The sequence below is a fragment of the Chiloscyllium plagiosum genome, unplaced genomic scaffold (genome assembly GCF_037043375.1).
Source record: "Chiloscyllium plagiosum isolate Xiang-an unplaced genomic scaffold, Cpla_swu_hap1 HiC_scaffold_7, whole genome shotgun sequence".
NCBI lineage: Eukaryota > Metazoa > Chordata > Chondrichthyes > Orectolobiformes > Hemiscylliidae > Chiloscyllium > Chiloscyllium plagiosum.
The window spans coordinates 58,409,684-58,436,796 of record NW_028270145.1 but is presented as its reverse complement, the minus strand read 5'-3'; the positions used below and the strand labels follow the sequence as shown (position 1 = coordinate 58,436,796).

The 27,113-nt window shown below is 39.4% G+C and overlaps 1 protein-coding gene across 1 annotated transcript in view; it reads right to left on the bottom strand.

The window, feature by feature from the left end:
* Positions 1-2,995: 2,995 nt before the first annotated feature.
* ccdc14 (coiled-coil domain containing 14) overlaps positions 2,996-27,113 on the bottom strand; it is a 50,731-nt gene continuing 26,613 nt past the window's right edge. The window contains exons 9-13 of the mRNA XM_043693742.2: positions 25,681-25,822; positions 17,393-17,475; positions 15,255-15,473; positions 15,017-15,149; positions 2,996-5,838 (exon numbers count right to left, since the gene is read on the bottom strand). Coding sequence (XP_043549677.1) covers positions 4,839-5,838; positions 15,017-15,149; positions 15,255-15,473; positions 17,393-17,475; positions 25,681-25,822 — 1,577 coding nt within the window. The 3' untranslated portion in view covers positions 2,996-4,838. The remainder of the gene's footprint in view (positions 5,839-15,016; positions 15,150-15,254; positions 15,474-17,392; positions 17,476-25,680; positions 25,823-27,113) is intronic.

Here is a 27,113-nt window from a genome sequence, read left to right as displayed (position 1 = left end):
AAACAGCAGATGTGATGCCACTGTTTAAAAAGGGAGTTAGACAAAAGATGGGAATTATAGACCAGTTAGCTTAACTTCTGTAGTGGAGAAAATGCTGGAATCTATTATCAAAAAAGAAATAGCAAGGCACCTAGATAGAAATTGTCCTATTAGGCAGAGGCAGCATGGATTCATGAAGGGCAGGTCATGCTTGACTAATGTTTTGGAATTCTATGAAGACATTACGAACACAGTGGACAACGGGGACCCCGTAGATGTGATGTATCTAGATTTCCAAAAGGCATTCAACAAGGTGCTGTACAAAACACTGCTGCATAAGGTAAAGATGCAAGGTATTACAGGCAGTGTATTAGCATGAATAGAGGATTGGTTAATCAACAGGAAGCAAAGAGTGGGAATAAATTAGTGTTATTTTGGTTGGCAGTAACTAGTTGTGTGCCTCAGGGATCAGTGTTGGGACCGCAATTATTCACAATTTACATAGATTATTTGAAGTTGCGGACCACGTGTAGTGTGTCATAGTTTGTGGATGACACTAAGGAAGTGGTAGAGCAAAGTGTGCAGAGGATTGTGAAACTTTGCAAATGGACATAGATAGTTTAAGTGAGTGGGCAAAGGTCTTGTAGGTGGTGGAGTACAATGTTAATAAATGTGAAATTGTCCATTTCGGTAAGAATAATAGTAAAATGGTCTATTACTTGAATGGTAAGAAGTTGCAGCATGCTGCTATGCAGAGGGACCTGGGTGTCATTGTGCATGAATCACAGAAGGTTGGCCTGCAGGTGCAACAGCTAATTAAGAAGGCACATAGAATTTTGTTCTTCATTGCTAAAGGGATTGAGTTTAAAAGCAGGGAGGTTATGTTGCAGCTGTATAGGGTGCTGGTGAGGCCACACCTGGAGTACCATGTGCAGTTTTGGTCTCCTTACTCGAGAAAGGATGTACTGGCACTGGAGGGGATGCAGAGGAGTTTCAGTAGGTTGATTCTGGAGTTGAGGGGGTTGGCTTATGAGGAGAGACTGAGTAGACTGGGATTGTATTCACTGGAATTTTGAAGAATGAGTGGGGATCTTAGAAACATATAAAATTATGAAGAAATGGATAAGATACAAGAGCATATTTCCACTGCCAGGTGAAACTAGGACAAGAAGGCATAGCCTCAAAATTGGGGGAGCAGATTTAGGACTGACATGAGAAGGAACTTCTTCAAACAGAGGGTTGTGAATCTATGTAATTCCCTACCCAGTGAAGTAGTTGAGGCTTCCTCAGTAAATGTTTTTAAAGCTAAGATAGATAACTTTTTGAATAGGAACAGAATTAAGGTTTATGGTGAGAGGGTGGTTAAGTGGAGCTGAGACATGAAAAGATCAGCCATGATCTTGTTGAATGACTGAGCAGGCTCAGGCTTGAAGGGCCAGGTGGCCAACTCCTACTCTTGCTCTTCGTTCTTATGAGGGGCATGGATAGGCTCATTAGTCAAGGTCCTTTCCCCAGGGTAGGGGAGTCTAAAACTACAGGTTTAAAGATGAGATAGGAAAGATTTAAAATGACATAAGCAGCACCTTTTTCATGCAGAGGGTGGTGTGTGAATGGAAATTAACTGCCAGAGGAAGTGGTAGAGGCTGATACAATTACAACATTTAAAAGGCATCTGGAATGGTATGTGTATAGGAAAAGTTGACAGATATGGGCCAAATGCTGGCAAATAGGACTAGATTAATTTAGGATATCAAGTCTGCATGGAAGAGTTGAACCGAAGGGTGTGTTTCCATGCTGTACATCTCTATGACTCTCAGTGCAACTAAAAATGGATGAAGAACACCTCATTTTCTATCTAGGCACATTATAGCGCCTCAGACTTAACATGGTTGAACATAATCTCTGTCCTCAATTTTGATAACTACAACCTCCCCACCATTGTCTTATTTGCATTTTGTTGGGTTTGCTGTTCTCAGAGCAAGAGGAATCGCAGTAGGTTAAGATCTTCTAGAAGAAAGTGGGGACTGCAGCTGCTGGAGATCAGAGCTGAAAATGTGTTGCTGGAAAAGCGCAGCAGGTCAGGCAGCATCCAAGGAGCAGGAGAATCGACGTTTCGGGCATGAGCCCTTCTTCAGGAATGAGGAAAGTGTGCCAAGCAGGCTAAGATAAAAGGTAAGGAGGAGGGACTTGGGGGAGGGGCATTGGAAATGCGAGAGGTGGAAGGAGGTTAAGGTGAGGGTGATAGGCCGGAGTGGGGGTGGGCGTGGAGAGGCCAGGAAGAAGATTGCAGGTTAGGAAAGTGGTGCTGAGTTCGAGGGTTGAGACTGAGACAAGGTGAGGGGAGGGGAAATGAGGAAACTGGAGAAATCTGAGTTCATCCCTTGTGGTTGGAGGGTTCCTAGGCGGAAGATGAGGCGCTCTTCCTCCAGGCGTCGTGTTGCTATGGTCTGGCGATGGAGGAGTCCAAGGACCTGCATGTCCTTGGTGGAGTGGGAGGGGGAGTTGAAGTGTTGAGACACGGGGTGGTTGGGTTGGTTGGTCCGGGTGTCCCAGAGGTGTTCTCTGAAGCGTTCCGCAAGTAGATGGCCTGTCTCCCCAATATAGAGGAGGCCACACCGGGTGCAGCGGATGCAGTAAATGATGTGTGTGGAGGTGCAGGTGAATTTGTGGCAGATATGGAAGGATCCCTTGGGGCCTTGGAGGCAAGTAAGGGGGAGGTGTGGGCGCAAGTTTTGCATTTCTTGCAGTTGCAGGGGAAGGTGCCAGGAGTGGAAGTTGGGTTGGTGGGGGTGTGGACCTGACGAGGGAGTCACTGAGGGAGTAGTCTTTTTGGAACGCTGATAGGGAAGGGGAGAAGCCATTTTCTCATTTCCACAGCTATCATTTACACCCATTTTACATCTCTGTCGTGTACAACCATTAGCACTCCCTTTGTCTTTTGCTTTGGACACCCTTGTCACCTCTTCCACGCATTCCTCTTGCCCTTCTGTCCCCATAAAAATCACAATATTCCAGACCCTTTCAGTTCTAAAGAAATCATATCAGACTTGAAACATTAACTCCATTTCTCTCTCTACAAATGCCTGAGATTTTCTGTTCTTATTCCAGGTTCCAGCAGCTGCAGTATTTTGTTTTGACTTGACATCAGGGAGATTTGGCTGAATCATTTGAAATAATTATAGGATTAGACAAAGCAATTAAGATACTGATGCCTAGAGAGAGAAATATACAATATATACATATGGAGGTAGAGTAAGATGGATAAAGAGAGAGAATGACGGAACATATATTAGCTATGCAAACACAGAACAAGGGTATATGTGGGGAGGTTTTACTTTCATCTCCCTCAAAGGACAATGACTTTTGCAAACTGTTCAGCTCATCTATTAAGATTCAAAAAGGAACTGAGATGAGCTCACAAATTAAACAAATATCAAAGCATAAAAATGATGGGGAAGATTGGGTGATGTACCTCAGGGCTATAATCTTAACCTGGAAATTGTTTTGATCGCTTTCAGTAGTCACATAAATTACCAGATTTGATGTTTTAAAATTAGTTTTTATTGTTTGTAATTTAGATTACATTACAGTGTGGAAACAGGCCCTTCGGCCCAACAAGTCCACACCGACCCGCTAAAGCGCAACCCACCCATACCCCTACATTTACCCCTTACCTAACACTATGGGCAATTTAGCATGGCCAATTCACCTGACCTGCACATCTTTGGACTATGGGAGGAAATCGGTGCACCCGGAGGAAACCCATGCAGACACGGGGAGAACATGCAAACTCCACACAGTCAGTCGCCTGAGGCAGGAATTGAACCCGGGTCTCCGGCACTGTGAGGCAGCAGTGCTAACCACTGTACAATCTCCTGTACAGAATTGCTGCTGGTGGATGAGAAGCATTGGGAGTCAAGATGCATGACTATACAACAACAAACTAGCTCCAAAATGGTGGTTAGGATCAACTTTGGCTTTATCTCCATTAGAACCTGGATTAAGGCTGCCCAGATTTATAAGGCATAGGACTTTAAGCTAGGATTCAGGAAAATAGCATCTTGTTGATTTCAGCTGCATCTGGACTTGTGCCTTAAAGAAGGTGGAAAGCTTGAGTGGAATATTGTTGAACTATTGGAGGTCTCATCAAATCAACTGAAAAGTCAGCAAGAGGCCTGAATCAGGATCAAGAGTAGGCCAACTTGGCCCTTTGAGCCTGCTCTGACATTCAATATGATCATGGCTGATCTGATTTTGATTTCAATTCTACATTCCTGAATATACTAATAATCTTTTATACCCAAGGTAATCAATAAGCTACCTACTGCTGCCTTAAAAATATTTAAATATTCTGCATTGTCTTTTAAAGAGAACAATTCCAAACACTCTTAACTCTCAGAGAAAAAAATGTTTTCCCATTTGTTTTAAACCAAATTTTTTAACCTTAGTTTTAATCTGCCTCTTCCAGGGCAGGCCAGCTGAATCACATGCTTCTTGGGGAAGTGACTAAGGTCTGTAAACACATGGAGTCAAAAACAAATCTGTACAAAATGTAATTTCCTCTTAAAGAGACCTGATCTTTATAATTCATGAAGTGCAAGTACAAATTGAAAGAATTTCACCCAAATGAAGTTTCATTTGGTTCTAGACTGAAAACAAACTAGTAAAGAAGCACCAGAGTCTATTTTCTGAAATTAAAATCGAACAAGAGAAAAAGAAATCCGTGATTAAAAAACAAGAAAAAAAACTTACCTAAATATAAAATTCAGTGCACAGTATTAAAAATAATGTTCAATTAAATCTAATCATATCATGTTAAAAAATCAAAGAACATACAATCTACAGATAAAAGTCACTTATCATTGAATATTTTGAGATCGATTTATCTCAAGGTCCACCTGCAAGCTCTTTTGTAGTCTTGCAATGTTGGCATCTAGGGCTGCTAAACTATTCTTGAAGTCTTGTTCGTCACGAGAATTAAATGAAGAAATAGATGACATACTCCAACCTGATTTTACAGATTTATAATCAATACTAGACAAACTTGAATCTACTGCTGAAAACTTGTCTTTATACAATACTGTCCTGTTTCTCTGATCTGGATGAGGTGTACATGAATTTAAATTAGATTTTGGAAGATCTGTAATATTGTGTGGAGAATCAATACTATTTAGGTCTAAATGTGTCAACTGAATCTGCTTATTTCCTGCCTCTGCCATTCTTGATGTACAGTTGTTTACCAGGGTCTTCTCCTTTAAGTTGTGAGTAACAGGTATTTCTTCTGGAAAAGGCTTTTCTGGTTTTTGTAAATCATCCAGGATACATGGCACTACTTCCATTCCATTACATGAACTTCCACTGTCATAGTACAACTTCTTTGATCCACTGTTCAAATGTAATGGTATACAATTCCTCCTTTCAACTGATTCATTTTCTTGCTTGGTGGCATTGCCAGCTAGTGGAATGTATGTGGTTTCATCCAGCGTAGAGTCCCCACTTCCTCTACTAATATGGCATTCAGTCTGTGCACTGAACCTGCAAAAGCTTGTGGGTGAAGACTTTGCTGACAGGACATTATTTTGGCATGTTCCTGTGGTTGCAGATATTAAGTAAGGGGGATCTCGCATGGTCAAAGGTTCAGATTCAGGAACTTTATCAGATGATAAAGCTCGAGTGTTGTATTCAGCATTATTATCCAGATTTTTAAGATAAGCTGTTACAGAACTCAAACCTGGAACATCCTCTAGTTGTTTCTCATATTCATGTAGAAGGTTTCTGGTGAGTCTGGATGTGGGTTTGGTTTTCATGCAATCTATGCTAAGGTCTGAAAGGAGTCTTGCCATGCTGCCTTGCAGTTTTCTGTAAAAACAAATCAGCAATATAGTCAGTTGATGAAAATACTAAACATTTCTTAACAAATACAAAGCTAACACACTATTAGTAGTGCAGGTAGCACAAAAAGATTGCCAGGTCTGTAATTTAAATGTGACTGAATGAAACAAAGGTTTTGAAAGAGGAATCCCTTTCACGTTCTTGACAATGAATCACAGACAGAAATTAAGATAAAGTAAATATGAATTCCTGGTTTATTAGCCATTCTTGGCTTCTTGATCGAGTATTATTTGGGCTATGTAATAGAAGAAAAAGGAGGAAATAGTAAGGATCTCACAGTCAAGACTATGAACAAGGCTACAGCAGAATAAGACGAAGGACAAATGAGTGACTGATTATACTACTGGAAATTTGGTTCCAAGTGGCAACTTGGTGCAAAGGCTGACAGAAGTGCTTTAACTAAGGTTTACTGCAAGAAGCAAACTCTCCAGAGTAAGAGGTGAGTGGGAGAGGATAAAAGGTGTAGATTAGCAGGTCGACCTGCATTGAGATCAACAGTGGAGTGATACTACAAATCACAGTACATTGGTGAATACATCTAGTTTTTAAAAGTAAGATCTTTAGGTTTCCTATGTTTTTCTTCTTTTCTGACAAAGAACTGTCAAATTATAAGTCTGAATTTTCTTTTTAGCTAATAAAAACAAACTATCGTTACAATTCACCTTAAAGAGCAGGGAATCCTAAATAATTAAGTTAAATCAAAATGGTAATGATGGCATGACAGGTGGTATGCTGGATACCAATGTGATCCAGAGTGAACACATCTATAGTAAATGTTCATAGCTCAAGAAACTTTGGATCTGAATTGAGGAGCTGAAGTCTGAACTGCAGACATTACGACACGAGGGAAGGGGACAATTACCTGGTTATTTTACTCCAGAGGGCAGTCATACCACTCAAATTTGGTAATTCAAAAGTGGTCTGTGATCAGGAACAAGTCAGTGTGACTGCAGGTGAAGCAGATAGGAGGACCTGAGGTTAATATTGAGAAGCCTTGCCCTCTGCAATTGTCCAAAGTTGAGGTTTTTGCAAGCTGTGAGGACACGAATGGGGACTGCAGAAAGGATGAACACAGTACCTTGATAGAGGGGGTACATTCAAGTGAGGAGCTGAATTAGGAATGCTTTTTCTGGTAGGGAGTATTACAATTAGGGATAGTGTTCCCTGTAGCTGTGAGCAGGCTTCCATAAGGCGGTGTTGCCTGCCAGGTTCCAGTGTTAAGGACATTTCCTCAGAGCTAGGGAAGAACTTAGGAGAGGGTTGAATGGGATCCAGTCATTGTCATCCATCATCTCTGAAGCTACTTCCTTTAACATCCTATAATACATCCCATTGGTAAGGAATTTATCGATCTTTAATCCCATTAGTTTCTCTAATAAGTTTCCTCCAGTGATAGCAGTAGTATATATTTTCTTTTCTCTTTTTGCCCCTTTTATAAATTAGAAATTTTTGGAATGTTATTGGTGTTTTTTGTGGTGAAGACTGATTCAATTCCTCTGGCTCTTATATTTCTGCAATATTATTTCCCAAACCTCATTCTCAATGTTCACTTTGGTTTTCTCTTTCTTTTTTTATGCATTTAAACAAGTCCTTGCTGTCAAGCTTGACAAGAATTGCAAGTTTACCTTCAAAATTTATCTTTTTTTTGTCATGGTTTTTAAAACTTTCATAATCCTCTGGCTTGCAGTGTGCCAATAATTATTGTATGCTTTTTATTTCAATTTGAAATCCTTAATTTCTTTGGCTAACCATGGTTGGTTTATTCCCTTCTGAGAATTCATCTTCCTCACTGGAATATATCATTGCTGTGGGCCATGAACCGTTTTCTAAAACAGCAGTCATTGTTCCTCAACTGTCTTTGCTGTTAAACTACTTTCAACACCAACATCTAACTCCCTCCGATATTAAAGCAAGTAGCTACAGAGATAGTGGGTACACTATTAGTAATCTTCCAGGAATCCTTAGATTCTGGAAAACTCCCAGAAGTTAGAAAATTGTCAATGTAACAACTTTGTTGAAAAAGAAAAAGGAGGCAAGAAACAGGTAGGTCAGTTAGCTTACTGGGAAAATATTTGAGACTATTATAACATTAAGAAATACATGTAATCAGCAGAGTCATGAAACATGGCTTCATGAAAGGCAAATCTACCCATCAAATTTAATTGAATTCTCAGAGGTAATAAGAAAGATAGATAAAGGAGAAACAAGGGGTTCAATATATTGGATTTTCTGATTTTCAGAAGGCACTGGATAAGATACCCCACATTAGGATTCTTAATATGATAAGAGCCTATGATGTTGGAGATAGTACTAGTATTGATAGATTCTTAACTAATTGGAGACAAAGACTTGGGATGGGGGAGGGGGCATGCAGTTGAATGGTAACTTGAACTATCACAGGGATCAGCATTTGGACCACAATTATTTACAATGTTTGCTAATGACTTGGATGAGGAAAATTTATGTATTGTCACTGAGTTTGTGGATGACATAAAAGCAGGTCGGAAAAATGGTGGCGATGAGGCAGGAGTGTGTAATGGGATATAAATAGGTGAAGTGAGTGGGTTAAAACATGGAATTTAATATGGGAAACTGTGAGGTCATGCACATCGGCAGGATGAACAGAGGAGCTGAATATTATTTAAATACAGAAAAACTATTTTAAAAAAAGCACGGGAATTTGAGAGTTCTTCTGCATGAATCACAAAAAGCTAGAATCTGAGTTCAGTAATGTAATAGGGAAGGCATTTGGAATGCTCACCTTTATTTCAAAGGGAATGGAGTATAAAATTAGGGAGGCTTAACTAAAATAATAAAAGGTACTAGTCAGACCACAGCTGAATTACTGTGAACAGTTTTGGGATCCTTATCTAAAGAAAGAATATAATGGCATCGGAGGAAGTCTAGCGAAGATTTACTAGGCTAATACTAGGTATAAAAGGGCAAGTCTTATGAGGAAAGGTTGAGTTGGTTGGACCTGTACTCCTTGGGGAGAAAGTGAGGTCTGCAGATGCTGGAGATCAAAGTTGAAACTTTATTGCTGGAACAGCACAGCAGGTCAGGCAGCATCCAGGGAAGGGCCTGTGCCCGAAACGTCGAATCTCCTGTTCCCTGGATGCTGCCTGACCTGCTGTGCTGTTCCAGCAATAAAGTTTCAACCCTGTACTCCTTGGAACTTAGAAGAATGAGGTGACCTTATTGAAACATTTCAAAGTCTTAGAATAGTTGACAGTGTACATGCACAAAAGTTGTTTCCCCTTGTGGTATAATCTAGCGCCAGAGGGAATAATTTAGAAAAAGAGTTCACAAATCTAAGACAGACATAAGGAGGAATTTCTTCTCAGATGGTAATAAGTACCCCCAGAAGTTTGTCACAGCTGGGTAATTAGTTATTTTCAAGGCTGAAATAAAAGGGAATCAAAAGGGTATTCAGAATAGAAAGGCAAGTGGGAGTTCAGGATATCAGATCAGCCATGATCTAAGGAGAGGTGATTAGGCGCTTTCATATTGGAAGCATTCATTGCCTAAAATCTGAGAATGTTATTTGCCATTTATTGCCCAAGTGTAAATATTGGAGCATGGGTAGTAGAGAGTCTTATCTCACATCTAAGAAATTTTAAATGAAGCCAAAATGAAGTCAGTGAGCAGAACACTTTGGACCTTCAATGAGGAAGCATTTGAAGATGTAACTCAAGACAAGCGTGTCCAGGGCTCAGATGAGAGAACATGGAATAACTTTGTAAAAAAAATGTTTTTCACGAGCATTTAAAGAATCTAGCAGTCATTCTCAATCTACAGAAATAAAAAAAATCATTATTCAAGAAATATGATGTCTTGAAATACTTTGTGCTTGGTTTGGGAAAAAGTAACCCTCCTGATTTTCTCATGAAGTTTAAACCTAACTGGGGAAGGAACTTACTTTGTAGATGTGAGTTACTGATCCAGATATCTCCTATAACGACCTGTTCAGAAGCATCACTACACATTTCAGGAGAAGGTGGGACTTTGAACCCACGTTTTCTTGCTCAAGAGAATCACAAGACCCATGCACTATGCACAGCTCTTCCAGGAGTATGGAACGAATAAATCCACAGCCTAAAACATTTAGATTGTTGTGTGAACAATGTTCAGTGTAATAGCATGTTAATACTTTCTTGTATCCTGCACTTAAGCCATAAGTATAATTCTTAAATTAGCATACAAGGTAACTTTGATACTTCTTTTCAAGAATAATACCATCTGAACGTATTTGTCATCCAATCATATGTCAATGGGGGCCATCTAGTAGTCAAAATTATTCTATAAAGAGTTGCAACCCTGCTTCCTTCAAATAATTATCTTTTCCAACCATAATATCAACACAAAAGAAAAAGTCTGTTATAGCAAATTAAATCTCAGTTGGGATTAAAATCAACTATATAACTCCCCTACATGGACCATAAGACATGGGAGTAGAAATTAGGCCATTCAGCCCATCGTGTCTACTCTACCATTCAATCATGGCTGATAGGTTTTTCAACCCCATTTTTTTGCTTTTTCCTCATAACCCTTGATCCCCTTGGCAGTCCAGAACTTATCTCTGTTTTAAATACACAATGGCCTGGCCTCTACACCCATCTGTGGTAATGAATTCCACAGATTCACTATTCTCTGACTGAAGAGATTTCTCCTTATCTCTGTTCTAAAGAGTCTTCACTTTAAGGCTATGCCCTCACGTCCTCTTCTCTCCTGCCAACGGAAACATCTTCTCAACATGAACCCTGTCCAGGCCATTCAGAATTTTGTAAGTTTCAATCAGATCCCCACCTCATCCTTCTAAACTCTATCGAGTATAGACCCAGAGTCCTCAAACATTCCTCACATGGGTTAAGCCTTTCATTCCTGGGATAATTCTCGTGAAAAATACAGTAGACACCCCCGTACCCGCGGGGGATATGTTCCAAGACCTACTGCGGAAGCCCGAAACCGCACATTGGAGCAAACCCATTCATTTAAATGGGAAACTTACCTTCCCAGCAGCCCCCTGGTTCCAGAAAGTTCCTTATAATATGTTCAGGCCAAGGAAAACGATTCCACGGATACGGGGGTTGCTCTGTATTAAATGTTTTGACCTCAATCACTTTCTGTGGCAGATAATTCTAGGCTCAACATTCTCCAGGTGAAGAGATTTCACATCAGTTCTAAATAACCTACCCCATATCCTTAGAGTATAACCCATGGTCATGGATTCCTGACCATCGGGAACATTCTTCTTGCTTTTACCCCATCTACTCCTGTTAGAATTTTATAGATTTCCCTAGGAGATTTTCCTCCTCTCCATTCTTTTAAATTCAAGTAAAAATAATTCCTAACTGATCCAGCCTCTCTTCATACTACAGACCTGCAATCCCAGATCTGATAAACCTTTGGTATCCCTTCTCAGATAAAGATGACCAAACTTGCATACAATACTCCAGCAGTAGTCTTACCAAGGCCCTGTTCAGGTATTGCATGATCTTCCTCCTCCTGTACTCAAAACCTCTTGCTATAAAAGTCAAATTACATTTTGCCTTCTTTACCACCTGCTCATCTGCATGCTTATTTTCAGTCTGGTGTACAAGGGCATCCAGGTCTTGTTGCAATTTCCCTTTCCAAGTCTGTTGTTGTTTAGATAATAATCGGTCTTCCTGTCCTTGCTACCAAAGTGGATAACCTTATATTTATTTACATTACGCTTCATCGGTCATGAAACTGCCCATTCAACTTGTCCAAATCACACTGAAGCATCTGTGCATGCTTCCACCCGTCTTGTATCATCTGCAAACATGGAGATGTAACCATCAATTCTCTCATCTAAAAATCAATAACGTATCGAGAGTAGTTGGGGTCCAAGCACTGATCCCCACCGTAGCCCACTTATCTCCACCTGCCACTTGAAAGAAAGATCCATTTATTCCTATTCTTTGTTTCCTGTCTGGCAAATATTACTTAAATTTAAACCACACAGGTTGTGTCCTGAGAAATAAATCAGAGAATGGCTCAATGTAAGATGACAAACTTTAGGGAAGGAAATATATCATCTCTATGAAGTCTGGCCTACTCATTGTAATTATTGGTAACATTGAACTGCGTTATGACTCACTGGGGTAGCGTGCTGTATATCAAGCCCAACTATTCTTCCAGAAAATGTCCCCAAATAATTATTTACAGTATACAGATCCAAACCATTACCACACAACACTACTATTTAAAACCCTATTACCTTTCTAAATACTTTTTTGCACAGACACACAAATAGGGAAAATAGAAAAACTGGAAAATGAATTCAGTGGTCTTTGCTTCCTGGTTCCGATGTTGCGATGATCCTTCTTTAGCTAGGCAGTACTCTTGTTGGCCAAGTTTGTAAACAACAGGTACACTTGCAAAATGGGGCTTATTTAATAATTTCAAAAGTCACAAAAAGCAAGTGGTTTACTTCAGGTTTAAACTGAGTCTTTGAGCAGATAACAGGCAATTTCTGGGCTGGAAGAAGATTTATCTCCCTCAGGTTGCAACAAGAACTGCAATAGGACACACCCTCAGCTCCACATCACTGACAACCTGAAATTCCAATTACTGCTTGTTCAAACAGTTGTTTACAATGCCTGCCACAGGTATCAGATTACTTTCTTTTAAAACTGATCCACCCTTTCAAATTCTGTTCTTAAAATGGCTTTTTCATATTTCAGTCCCCAATATAATCAGTCCTTACAACTTTGAAATGGCCACTCAGTACAAGGTCAATTAGGGTCAGGCAACAAACATTGTCTTTGCCAGCAACACTTGTTGCATGAAAGATAACAGAAATATTTGTTGAATGGATGTGGAAGCAGTTCAAATGCTGTGGAGAGTATGAGGGGCCATTACGAATTGGTGGGTGACACAGGTAAGAAGATTCTTGCAATCAAAGCTATGTTTCACACCTCTTTAAAAAGGTGCTATTGACAGGGTGGGCTCTCCATGAAAACTGGTGTGTATGAGCTATGAGTTGCTAGGAATGTACCAGACAGATCAAAATTTTCGAGCATAGGCTCACTGTCCATTCATTTCTCCCTTGCTTATGAAAACTGGGAGCATTAGGAATGGAGGTAGGAATGTGGCCCTGTCAACTTGGATGATACCATGAAAATCTCGCCCATTACGTCAAGTAATTTGAGCACCTTAAAAAAGCAGGCAAGTAAAGTGGTGAGGTTTAAGGAGTGAAGACATGAACTCAGGCAGCTGGAGGCACAACTGGCAGTAGTGATCAAATGGGGGATGTTCAAGTTGGAAATAGAGGAGCTGCAAATACCTTGGAAGGGCTAGAAGAAATTACAGAGGTCGAGAGAGGCAAAGCAATTCCAAGCTTTGAAAACAATAAGCAGAATTTTAAAATGGTGGTGCTACTTGATGCCAACAAAAGCCTATATACATTTGAAAATCACGTGTTCCAATCAAAGACCAAAAGTTGCTCCATATAAATTTCAATCTTTCTTTTTCCTGCTGCAACATTGATAAAAATCTTCAACTGCCTTATCCCAACACTTAACATCCTCCCAACCTTGCTAGATCAATGTGCCCATTTAGCCACCTTCCCATTTTCATCTTGAAGCACTGATGTTTTATAACATTTACAATTTTGTACAACTAAAAGACATTGTTGTTCATCTTGCCTAGAAGTAGGGCAATAAAATATCTTATGTTCCCTAGAGAAATTAGGAGGGACAATTGCAATTGCCAAAACTTCAGTTAATTATACTGGAAAATTCAAATCTTAAAAAAAAGCCAAAAATTGTCAAGAATGCCAATTAAAATTTTAGAAAAGATTGATGGTACATAAACAATCTTTTGTCATTGTCTTCATATTGGAGGGAAAATTATACTTAAGAGGATCTGTTTCATTTATTAATCCTCTCATTCAGCTCAATGTAGAGCTTCGAGACATATCCCAAATGGATTTAGAGTCTGATCATAAGAGAAAGGATTGCCAGACAAAGCCAAATATTCCACAAGGGCTGGATTACAATCCTTCACTCCACATCACTCCCTTCAGACATAAAATCCTGTGCACTATTACATGTTAGAAAGTTAGAGTTAATAATTACATTCAATTATATTGACCACATCTAGTCTTGGAGCAACAGATTTTCTAAGGATAACAGGGAAATATGCTTATAAGCAGGAAGAATGGATTCTGTTCTGCTTTAGACCTCTGATCATCACATTGTAAACCAGGAGTGATAATTAATTAGTTTAACAAACGTGGTGAGTGGTAATGTTGAGACAAAAGATATTGACAAATCTCGTAATTCCATAAAGCCAAGCATGCTATCGCTGAGACAAGGACAATTATCTTCAATAGGTCAGAAGATGGCTGATGAAGCCAATTCAGAATCTACAAACTTTAATGTCACACAGTGGACATTTGTTGTTATGTGAGATATCTGGTCACATCTAATTTGTTTGGGGCATGGTTTGTTCTTTTCACTGCTCTTGTTTTTCCTCTCTATTTATAATCACTGGATTTCAAAACGTTGAGATCCTTCTCACAAATTCTACTTTTAACTTGTTGAATCCAACATGATAATTGCCTAGGAGTTGATGTGAATGTTGCATTTCTGCATGTTGACTTTCAACACATTACTGAAGCACTTCTGTCCTCCTCAATAAGCTACTCGCATATCTCTCACTGCCAGTTGCCAAAATGTTCATCCACAATCCAGGTAAGACCTCCCACAACAAACCAGAAGCACTTATGAGACAAATTGTAACATACAAATAATTTACCTGGAACTGTAGAAATTGCAACAATTATCCTAAACACATTTCACGGCAAAAATGCAAACCACAGAAGTTATACATTCAGACAGGCAAGGCTAACAATCTCAATTTTCCAGCAGATTACTAGAATACTAGCAGGCAAGGAACTCTCCTCCCTCGAAAGACTGTCTCCCACCGTTGAGATGAAGATCAAACGACTTATTATTCCAAGCATAGATACATTAACACATCAATGTACTTCTCACACAAGCACTATGGAATTAAAAAAAGGTGCAACAAATTTAAAAGCACATTTGGAAATAAAAACTACTTTATTTTTTAAATATTGAAGAAAAAATGTGATGAATAATTTACATTAAAAAGTTACCTGGTTAGTTCTCGTAATCTGTTCACTTCTGCATCACGTTGTCGAAGTGTTATTTCCAAAATTTGATTTTCCTTCTCGGAAGCCTCCAACTTAAGCTGAATGTTTCGCATTTTTGTCAAGGCTTCACCTACTTCTATAGGAGTAACACTAATTCAGTAAGAATTTATGCTTCAATCTAGTAACACTCATTGTCATTTTTAACATTTCTTAATAAAGTTTAAAAAAAAATCTGACCTACCAATTTTGACTCGAGTTGTGTCCATCTCACATTGTTGGCTCTTCTGAAAAAGATCCTGTTCTTTCCCCTGCACTAATTTGAGTAGCTGTTTGTTCTCCTCTCGCTGTTTATCTATTACATTCATCAGTTCTTCATTTTTCTTTTGCAAAGACTCCAGCCCCTTCAGAGACTCTGTCAGCTGAGCCTGCAATGTTGTATTCATGGACTGCAAGGAAATCACTGCAAAATGAGAGAGAGCAAGAGCAAAAGAATCAAAGACAAAGGTTATGACATTTGTATTAAAAAGTACAATAAAATAAGTAATGTAAAAGCAAGTAATTTCTTAGCCCATCCAATTTCCTTTCCCACTGAATGCAAAAAAAACACTTGCATGCCCAAAAGAATTTTGGTATGTTAAAAATCAAGAAATGAAAAATACATAAAATTCGACTTAACTGAGCAGTAGAATGCAGGTGTTTTATTTTATATTGTATTGATTTGATTTATTATCCTTACTTTTGACATTTTATTTCAACAATTCAGACTTTATTAAAATAAATCCAGCACCCCTTTATATTAAGTTCCAAATTAGCCACATTTCTGCCACAGCATTAACTTGAGATAGTTTATTCGTACATTACCTTTTCATACCAAGTAAATAATAGAGAATCACAGAACCCTGAACTTATGTTTATAAAGTCATAGAGTCCACAGGGCAGTAACAGACCCTTTAGTCAACTTGTCATACCGACCAGGCATCCTAAACTGAACCAGTCCCATTTGCTTGTGTTTGGACCATATCCTCTAAACCTTTCCTATTTATGCACCTGTCCAAATGTCTTTTAAAATGTTGTAATTGACCTGCCTCTACCACTTTCTCTGGCAGTTCATTCCATAGATGCACCACCCTCTGGCAATTCCTCTGATGACCCACATCTGAGAATTATATACAACAACCTACAAGGAGGTGACTGTTTGGCCCCTTATGGCCCGTATCATCATTCTAGATCATGGGTGACATCTACCTTAAAACTTGTTTTCTTGTCCCATCCCCATATCCATTAATTAGTATTGTGGAATCAATTTCCTTTTGAATAAACCCAATTACTGAGTTTCAAAAGACTTTTGGAGGCAGAGTATTCCAAAGATTCACTACCCTCCAAATGAAGATATTCCTTTTTTCTAAATGGTAATCGCTTTGTTGAGAAACTGAGACCCTAGTTCTAGATGCCCTAGTCAGGGGACACATTCTTTGTACATTTACTTGGTCTAGCAATTTAAGAATTTAACATGTTTCCATTACATCACCTCATTCTTTTAAATTATAGAGAATACAGATTCAGTTTCCTTAGTCTCTCTTCGTAGGACAGACTTTCCATCCCAGGAGTTAGACTGGCGAACCTTCACTGCACTCCCTGTGGTAATATATCATTTCTTAGGGATGGAGACCAAAGCTGCAAACAATATTCCAGGTATAGTCTCACCAGCAGTGTTCCCTCTAATTTTCTTAGCGGTTGGCCCGTGTGCAGCAGTGACTTCCGGATCTGGGAGTCAATCCTGCCATCACTGATGGCTGTGTTCAGAACATTGGAACAGCTGCATGCCTATAGACCAGTTCAAGCTATTGTCCCAGTTTAGAGGGAGAAAAACCAACTTAAAATCAATCACCTACCCACTCACCTAAATTAATACCTCCAAGCTGCAGCTACTGGGTCTCTCCATCTCCAGCTGCTTCCCCTTGGGCCATTCCTTTTTATGAAAAGACAGAATTGCATCTCCTCCCTTACTGCACTGAATTCTCTCACTTATAAAATCCTCACAGTTAAGCACTCAGCCTCACTGCTCACAAAGCTGCATTTTTATGTGTCTAAATGATCAACCAATATGAAGTTAGAGATTTTCCTGAGAATCTAAAATTTTAACTATTGTGGTAATCAACATAATTTACAGGCAAATATGTTTGCGTTATTGTTATTTTAAGTTTACTTCTAAAGGTACTCAGCACAAAAAACAATGCACTAGTCTCTGATTTCCTAGGAAATATGTTTTTTTTTTAAATAAATAAACTTAGTTGCTTTCAGATTATATAATTGCAAGGATTCAGGAATGTGCTTTCGGTTGTAATATAATTATTAAAAATAAGTAAATGAGGTATACACCTTCAAAGTTATTTTCTCCAGATCTGGAGTCTTTTTCAGCTCTTTCCCGTTCTCGAAGTTGCTGGTTTAATATCCTTAATCGTCTACAAAGTAGAAAAAGGAAGAACAAACTTACATTTAGAACTAAAATCAGATCTACAGCAAATGTTTACCAGTGTTCAAAATATGCTAAATAAAAGCTAACATTTTAAATTGAGAGGAAAAATTCAAGATGTAGTAACAACATTTAAACCCAAAGTAGAATATTGCATCTGCTGGAGATCTGAAATAAAAAAAACAAAAAATGCTGGAAATTCTCAAATATATTCTGGTAGTAAAAATACAAAGAGCCCAGATATTTGCAATGAACAAAGCTGCAACATTAGCTGACTGCCCAGAAGAAATCATATCTTGTCTGCAGAGGGAACTTACTTTCCCTGGTACAAAAGGGCACATTACCTGTTTTAGCCCCTGCACCCACCACCATACAAGTAGTATGAGATATTTTTGATGTTATAAAGATTCGGTAAGGAGAGTAATTGTTATTATTGTTGAAGATCTTCCACTGAATTAAAATACTTCCATTTAACTTACTTATGGAACAATCCAATTCATTTTGGAAAAGTAACAGTACAATTGAAAGTTAGACAGCAAATGGGACAGCATTTCTTATAAAGGAACAAAAATAAAGCAAAAAAAGTTCTAATTCCATTCTAACTTTAAATTTTTCAATTTTACAAGAACACCTTCTTGCTTCAAGTAAACAAGCAAGTAGATTGTTTAATGCCACGTGCAGCTCTGTTTGAATCTTTCTGCCAGTATCAACATTACATTTGACTGAAATAATATATCACATTGATTTAACACCGTTGCATCGAGCACATTATATGCCACTCATTTAAGACCCAAGATTACAAGTGAAACTAGTAATGCGAACAATAAGCTGTATCATAACAACAACTCTCAACATTTGTATTCTGCTTATAATGAGTTCAATGGAGGTTGCAAGGTTTTAGGGCACTCCAACATGACTGCATCAAGATCCACATCTGCTTTCATTCAGTCCAGCTATTTTTCAGAATTATTATTTTTCAAAATTCACCCTACTGGAGCCTTTGCAATGGTGGATTAATTCCTATACCTGCTGTATCAGCCTTTTGAACAAAAAAATAAAATTTGAAAGTTACACTATCAGTCCACATTCCTCAATTACAGGACAAGGTGAGACCATCAACATGGACACTTGGGAACCATTGGAGATGAACTGTGATTGGTGCATTTGAGCAGATTGGAAATGATGGTTTAGTTGTACCCCTCAAGGTAGTGAGCTTCTTAGTAATTGCTGCTGTTCAGGAAAGGTTCAGCCCATTGTTTCAAATAAATGACCTTTCATCAGAACAGTTCTCACGCTCCACAGATATCACCAGATATACGGAGTAATTTCAACATTGCTGATTTTATTTCTGGCTCAAAAGCCTTGATTTCATTCACAGACAAATGGCTATAGTAGAATGAATCTTTTGTGAATTGAATTTATACAAATGAAACTACATGCTTTGGTTTAACAGCAGCAAATCTACAACTGTTAAAATTAATAATTACATTGAATATCAAAAGGAATATTAATTAAAAATCCATTCTTAGGGTGTGGCCACTGGGGCAAAACCAGCTTCTATTGCCCATCCCTTGTTGCCCTAAGGTGGTGGTGAGCAGTCTTCTTGAACCATTGTAGTATGGTGAAGGTATCCCCGAAGTGTTGTTAGGGAGGGAGCTCTAGGATTTTAATCTAATGGCGATGAAAGAATTATGATATATTTCCAGATCAGGCAGTGTGTAACCGACATATAATGATGTTTGTATGTGCCACATGGCCTTGAGGAGATCATGGTTTGGGAGATGCTGTCAAAAAAGCCTTGATAAGTTATTGCAGTGTACTTTGTACATGTTACTTACTGCATCAATGGAACACCAATGGTAGAAGTGAATATTTAAAGGCAGCGAATGGGTTGCTAATAAAGCTGGCACAACTTGTCCTGGAATCCTATATGTTTCAATTAGATCACCTCTCACTCTTCTAGATTCCAGTGAGTCGAGTCCCAAACTATTTGATCTGTGCTGACAAGATATCCCTCCAAATCAGGGATCTTGCTATTGAACTTTTCTGAACTGCCTCCAATGAAATTGTATCTTTCCTCAATTAAGGAGTCGAAAACTGCTCACAGTACTCCAGATGTGGTCTCACCAGAACTTTGTAGAGTCGCAGAAAAACTTCCCTACTCTTATATGCCAACTCCCTTGAAATAAGGACGAACAATTCATTAGCCTTCCTGATTACCTGTTGCACCTATGTGCTGTCTGCACTTCGAACATAAATACACCCAAGTCCTTTTGTGTTATGGGTTTCAGCATGTAAAATACTGTTTTTTTGTTCTACCTTCCAAAATGGGCAACTTCACATTTTCCTAGATTATTTGACAACTTTTTACCTGCTTACTTAACCTATTTATCTCCCTCTTTAAACCGTTAAGATCTCTTTTGCAATTAGTATTTCCATCTGTGTGTCATCTGTAAATTTAGTTACAGTAAAATTAATTTTCTTCCTCCAAGTCATTAATATATATTGTAAACGGTCATGCTTTCACCACTGATCCCTATGGAACCCAACTAGTCATCAACCTGAAAAAGAACCCCTTATTCCCACTTGCTGTTTCCTATCCATGAGCTAATTCTCTATTCTTGCTAAAATACCACTTCCAACACAATAGGCTCTTATTTTATGACAACTTTTGAGAGGTACCTTGTTGGGTACCTCTCAAAGACCAAATAAAATACATCTACTTGATCCCTTCTTTCCACTCTCGTTGAAACTTGCTCGAAAAACTCTCAATCAGACACAGTATCCCTTTCATGAAGCTATGCTGACACTACTTGATTAGATTACGATTTTCCAAATATTCAGCTGTTACTTCCTTAATAATGCCTTGTATAACTTAGCAAGATCTCCCATTTTTATACTTCATTCCTTTGAAATACTGACCAACAATCCATTTGCCTTCACTATTATTTATTGAACTTAGTGTACTAGCTTTTTGTGATGCATACCAGAGGACTCCAGATATCCCCTGTACTCCAGCCTTCTGCACTGCCTACCCTGTTTAAAATATATTCTACTTCTCTATTCTTTTCTATTTTTCTTGCCAGAGTGGAATACCCCATATTTTCCCATTATATTCCATCTGCCAAGATTCTGTCCACTTACTTGACTAGTCTACATCTATCCTGTGGAAGCCCTGTGAAATCACTATCTGGTTTCCTAGTATTTGTGTCATCTGCAAACTTGATGGCAATATATTCACTTCCCTCATCCAAGTCATTTATATATTGGAAATATCAGTGGCCCCAGCAGTGAGTCCGATGGCACTGCCATCCCAAAATTGCCTTACCCATTTCAACTTCGTCTTCTATTTGTGAGCCAGTCCTCTGTCTACTCTAATACACTACCCCTGACACCTTAATTATTTTATCCCAGGTTACCTCAAGATAAAGGGACTACAATGTTAAATTCTGACCAAAAGGATTTCAGAAATCCAAATACATTACAGCCCTTGTTCCCATTTATTTGTTACCTCCTGATAAGAATTATATTTTGTATTAATTAATTCATGGCAGGTGGGCATCATTGGGCAATAAATGCTGGTCTAGCCAAACATATATAGCTGCCCTCACCCTGGTCAGCTGTCTTCTTGAACCGTTGCAGTCCATGTGCTGCAAGGAGATCTATGATATTTCAGAGTCCAGTCCCAGTGACACTGAAACAATGGCAATACATTTCCAAGTCAGGATGATGAGTGGCTCAGTGGGGAAGCTGCAGGTTGTAGAGTTCCAATGTAATTATTGTCCTTGTCCTTCTTAGTGGAAGTGGTTATTGGTTTGGAAGGTGCTGTCTCAGGAGCTATGGTAAATTGTTGCAGTGCATCTTGTAGATGATACACACTGCTGCTACTGAACTGAAGTGATAGAGGGAGTGGATGCGGTAGCAATCAAGCAAGCTGTTTTATTGTGGATTACTAGGGTGTTACTAGAATTGCACTCATCCAAGCAAGTGGGGTGTATTCCATCACACTTCTCTGACTTATGGCTTCTAGACGTGGACAGAGGTGAGTTACTTGCTGCAGAATTCTTGTATCTATTGCATCTATTTGTACAGCCATACAATCCCTTTGGCTCATCAAGTCTGTGCTGACCTATCTACACTTAACTCAAATTCCAGCATTTGGCCCATAGCCTTGAATGCTGCAACATTTCAAGAGCTCACTCACATTTTCTTTAAAAGCTTGCCTGCTTTTTCACCTCTACTACCCCCAACCAGTGCATTCCAGATTCTCACCATTCTCTAGGTGAAAATGTTTCCACAAATGCACTCCAAACTTCCAACCCTTGACCTTAAAATTATGCCCGCATGTTAATGACCCTTAAACTAAGTGAACGATGCTTCCTATCCACCCTGTCCATGCTCCTCAAACTTTCGCATCACAATCAGATCTTCCCTCAGTATATTTTGCTTTAATAACCAAGCCTCTCCAGCCTCTCTTTACAACTAAAAATGCTCCATCCCAGACAACATCCTCGTGAATCTCCTCTGCATCCCACCGGTGCTATTACATCCTTCCTATAGTGAGGCAATCAGACTTGGACAATACTCTAGCAGTGGCTGAATCAAAGTTTTGTACAGTTCCAGCATGACCTCCCTACTCTAATTATCTATACCACAACTGATGTTGGCTAAGTATTCCATATGTCTTCCTAAGTTCTCTTTACCTCTCCTGCCACCTTCAGGGGACGATAGACAAGCACCCTGTGAGTTTCCTTATATCCTGCCATTCATCGAGTACCTCTTTATCCTGTTACTTCTTCCAAAGTGCTTTTCTCTCACTTTTCAAGGTTAATTTCCGTTAATCTGTCTATCTGACCAACCCATCTATATCCTCCTGTAACTGAGGCCCTTCGACCTCATTAAACAGCCAATCTTGAACTTCAAAGTCTCTCTTCCTGAATTCTATATCTACATCTTTCCTCCTCTGAGTAAAGTCAAGTGTGAAATACTTGTTTAACGTCCTACCAATACCCTCCAGTTCCATGTCCACAATTTGGCCCCATGGTCTTTGATAGGCCCTGTTCTTTCACTGTTTATCCCCCTCTCCTAATGGAGTGAATATCTTGGGGTTCTCCCCAATTTTACCCATCAGTGTTTCCTCATTCCTTCTCTTTGCTGGCCCACTTGCTCTTAAGTTGACCTTTACACTTTCTATACTCCTCCATTGATGTACTCCCTTTGTACCTACTAAAAGCCCATCATCTTATCCAATTGTAAATATTCATAGACATCCAGAGATCTCTAGGTGTGTTGCTCCCAAATTTTTCCCTAAAGGGAACATATTGGGCCTTTTTGAGCACACACACACACACACTTCCACTGAAGATTTTCCCACCGATCTACTTTGCCCAAATCGTGCCTTATTTTAATAAGCTCTATCTTCCCTAATCCAAACCTATTTTTTGCAGATCATCTTTTTCCTTTTCCATAACAAATTTAACATTGTATTGTGTGGTGGTCAATATCACTAAAATGCTTCCCACTGCCACCCCATGTACCATCTGGCTGAATTAGAACCAGCACAGCACTGTCCCTTGTTGGAATTTCTACATGTTGACCGAAAAAGTTTTCCTCTATACATTTCAAGAAATCTGCACCATCTAAACCCTTTTGAACTATGACTATCCTGTGTAATTTTGGCAGAGTTTGAATCTCCCAAATTCCCTATTAGTATTGTTTTTACAGATGTCTCTGCTTTTCTATTGCCTGTTGATTGTTTGGGAGCCTATAACATACTCCCAGCAGTATGACTACCCCTTTACTCCTAATCTCTGCCTACAATGCTTCATTTGAATACCCTTCCAAGATAATGTCCCACTTTGATTAATAATGCGACATCATCTCCTCTTTTATATAATCACCCATTTTGCCTGAAGATCGTATACCCTGGAATGTTGAGTTGCTAGTGGAATGAAGTCAGTCAGGTGGACCTCATAGAATACAATTCCCTGATTGGGCTGTTAATCTGATCCAATCAGGGAGTCCTGGCTGACAGATATAAATAGGAGTGTTGTCGAATGTACAACTGTCATTGCTGTTGTCTCTTTATATCTTTATGTGAAACTGGGATTTGAGGTTTGTCCTCATGTCCCTGTAAACTGTTTGAATGGCAGGGTTTGGAAAAAAAAAGGAGTGTCAAGGGTTCTACTCACTCTAGGAACTGGTTGAGAGCTAGGTGTGCTATGCTCATGTAACTAAAGGGTGACTTGTGATCGGATACCGGCCTTCATGGAGTTATTTCAGCCAGTCCTGCCCCTCCCTCAATGATGTCTATGTGATGGCAACAATATCACAATTTCATGTGTTAATTCACACTCTTAACTCATCTGCCTTATGTATAATACTCCTACCATTTAAAATAAGGGTCATCCCTAAAAGCCTACTCCCTTAAAACTCAATTTGGCTGAACTCTGTCTGACTTAGTTCCTTCACTATATTGCTATTGTACTATTGCTTTCTCTCCCGTCCTCCTGCCAAACTAATTTAAAGTCCTCCTAACAGTAGTAGAAAGCCTATCTGCAAGGATGTTGGTCCCATTCTGGTTCAAACACAGACCATCCCACCTGCACAGGACCTACCTTCCCCAGAAACCACTCCAGTCATCCAGGAATCTAAAACCCACTATCCTGTGCTAATGCTTGAGCCATGTGTTCCCCTCCCACTCCCCCAAGGACATGGAAGTCTTGGGCCTCATCCACCATCAAATCAAAGTAACCCAACAACTGGAGGAGGAACACCATATCTTCTTCCTTTGGACCCTTCAACCACACAGCATCAACATGGACTTCACTAGTCTCCAAATCTCCCCTCCCTCCCACGTTATTCCAGATCCAACCCTTTTGACCTGTCCTTTCTGTCCATCTTCCTTCCCACCTATTTGCTTCCACTCTCCCCTGACTTATGAAAATTACCCCCACCTGCATCAACCTATCGCCTTTCCAGCTACCTTCCCACCCCCACATTTATCTCAGCTCCATTCCCCCTCCACATTCCGGATGAAGGGTTTATGCCCAAAACATTGATTTTCCTGCTCCGCGAATGCTGCCTGACCTGCTGTGCTTTTTCAGCACCACATTTTGTCATGTATTCATCTGGCCTCTTCTGCCATTTCTGTGCTTGCTAGCATGTGTCACCATGAGTATTCCAGAGATCTTTGAGGTCCTGCTTTTTAATATACTGCTTAGCTCCCTGAATACTTGATGCAAAACCTTATCCCTAATTTTACCAGTGTCATTGGTCCCAATGTGTACCACGACCTCTGACTTATCACCTTCACCTTTCTAATTGGCTTGACAGCAGTGTCCTACTAGCGGTAAGTACCATTCATGTTGTGGATGCATAGTAACAATGTGAAATGACAAGCTTCACCAGTTATCCAGGTCTTTGAGATACCTTACACTTTTTAAGGTAAAGAGTAGACTGGACAGTTTTAAGGCCCAAAAGACACAGCTAACACCCATTCATGAATACATCCAATACACAATGAGCAGTAATCAAATCAGGATAACCACTTTCTCACAGTTATAGCGTTGAAGCAACACATTTCTATATAAAGCTTGCAGTGTGAGCAAATGGCTCAGGCCAAAGAAGGCAAGCTTCAGCAGAGAGCAGATAACACATTTGCAGATTTCAACTATAATGTCAAGGAAAAGGAGCTTGTTAAATTGTGTCACTTCAAAGTAATATTGAGCACCAGATGGTGCACATTAAGCTTCGTTTTTGTAGACATTCTGACCTGGATTCAAGCACCACCTGCTCCAGAGGTGTGTAATATGTTTGAAGAGGTTAATTGGAAAATACATTAAAATTATTTTTAAAAAAGACATTCTTACATAGCATCAACAATAGCAAACTGATCTACATGTTAGAAATCTGAAAAGGATAGAAGGATTGGATCATTCCAAAATTCCTCAAGGATTTCCATGGAAACAAAACAAAACTGATAGTGAGAGCTCAGCCTGGGAGTGGAATCCCATCTCAAAAGCTGATCAGCAAATCATATTTATCTTGCAGTATGAAATGGAACTAGTAAGATGCTTGTTGCCTGTACTTGTGATTCCTTCCACTGACTGGTATTTTAGTTTGACAGTCAAGGGAGGAAAATTAAAAGGAATAAAAAGTGCAAAACAGACATTAAGATAGAAATATTACTAACCTACGCAGCTGTGCATTCTCACTGCGTAGAGGTTGGAGACTCAGAGCTATTTCTGCTTGTACATTTGTGCTTCCAATCACAGTTGGTAGTAGAGAGATACTATCCTCCAGTTCCATTATCAATCTGTGAGCCTCAGAGTCATCTGCCAATAAAAAGACATTAACAAATCCTATCAATATATGTTGCATATTAATACTTGATCCATATCAATGCACATCTTACCCTATAAGGTACTAGATCATGGTTTCAATTCAAAATATTTATCCAACATTAATCAGATGTAGCTGCTTAGCTCAAAGAGTCGGAACGGGACGCTCTTTGGAGAGTTGGTGTGGTCTTGTTGGGCTGAATGGTCACAATCTAGGGATTCGATGATCTATGGTTTTGCTTCTGAGTCAAGTATCGGAGGTTTACCAGCTCACCGTGCCCCCACCTGTCCAAACCACCACCTCAGGAGAAACTCACCCAAAAGGTGGGATTTTTGACCCTGGATGGGCAGAAGTACATGGAGTCAGGCTCTCTGCTGACAAATGCATTTTGAGGCTGCCATAGGGGCTTGTGTGTGCTGAGGCAGGCTAGTTTAAAAGGCCCACCTTGATTTTCTGGGACTTTTTCTCCATTGCTTTCTTACACATTAGACTCTTATAGCCCTCAACATCCCTCACCAACACCCTATACCAACTTAACACTGACTGAGACACTTAACTAAACACCATCTTTGTAAGCAATTTAAACTGTAGAGAAACATGTCTCTTGTATTCCTCTTTTAAAGTCCTCATACAATTTCACTTTCCATAGAATTAGAGTTCTTTTAGGGAACAGCCAAAAATCCTTCCAGCAATTGAAGAGTTTACATATTCCCGGTTTTTTTGGAGAGTAATGTCAAGTGACTGTCCCCCACATTTAAGACCAGATGACAAAGCAGTAGGCCATTCTGCCCACTGAAGCTACTCCACCATTCAATGAGATCTTGGTTGATCTTCTACTCCACTCCACTTCCCTGTGTTTTCGCTATAATCCTTGATTCCTTTACTGATAGGACAGTCCCTCCCTCCCAGACCTAAGATCAGCCTCATGATCCTTCTCCGTACTATCTCCAATGGCACAATATTTTTCCTTAAATCAGGGACCTAAAACTATTCAGTTATGCTCCTAAGCCTTAAGATGATAAGAAACAGAAATCGGAGTAGATTGATCAGCCTCTTGAGCTTGTTCCACCATTCAATAGGATTAATACTGATTTGTTATTCCTTTAGTCCATTTTCCTGCCCTTTGTCCAGAACCCTTGATGCCCCTAATGATCAAGAATCTCTCTTTCTCAGTCTTAAATATACACAAGGAATCTGGTCCACAGCATGATGTGGCAAGGAGTCCGAAAGAGTCTCAACCCTCCAGAGAAAATTCCTCACCTCAATCTTAAATTGGCACCCATT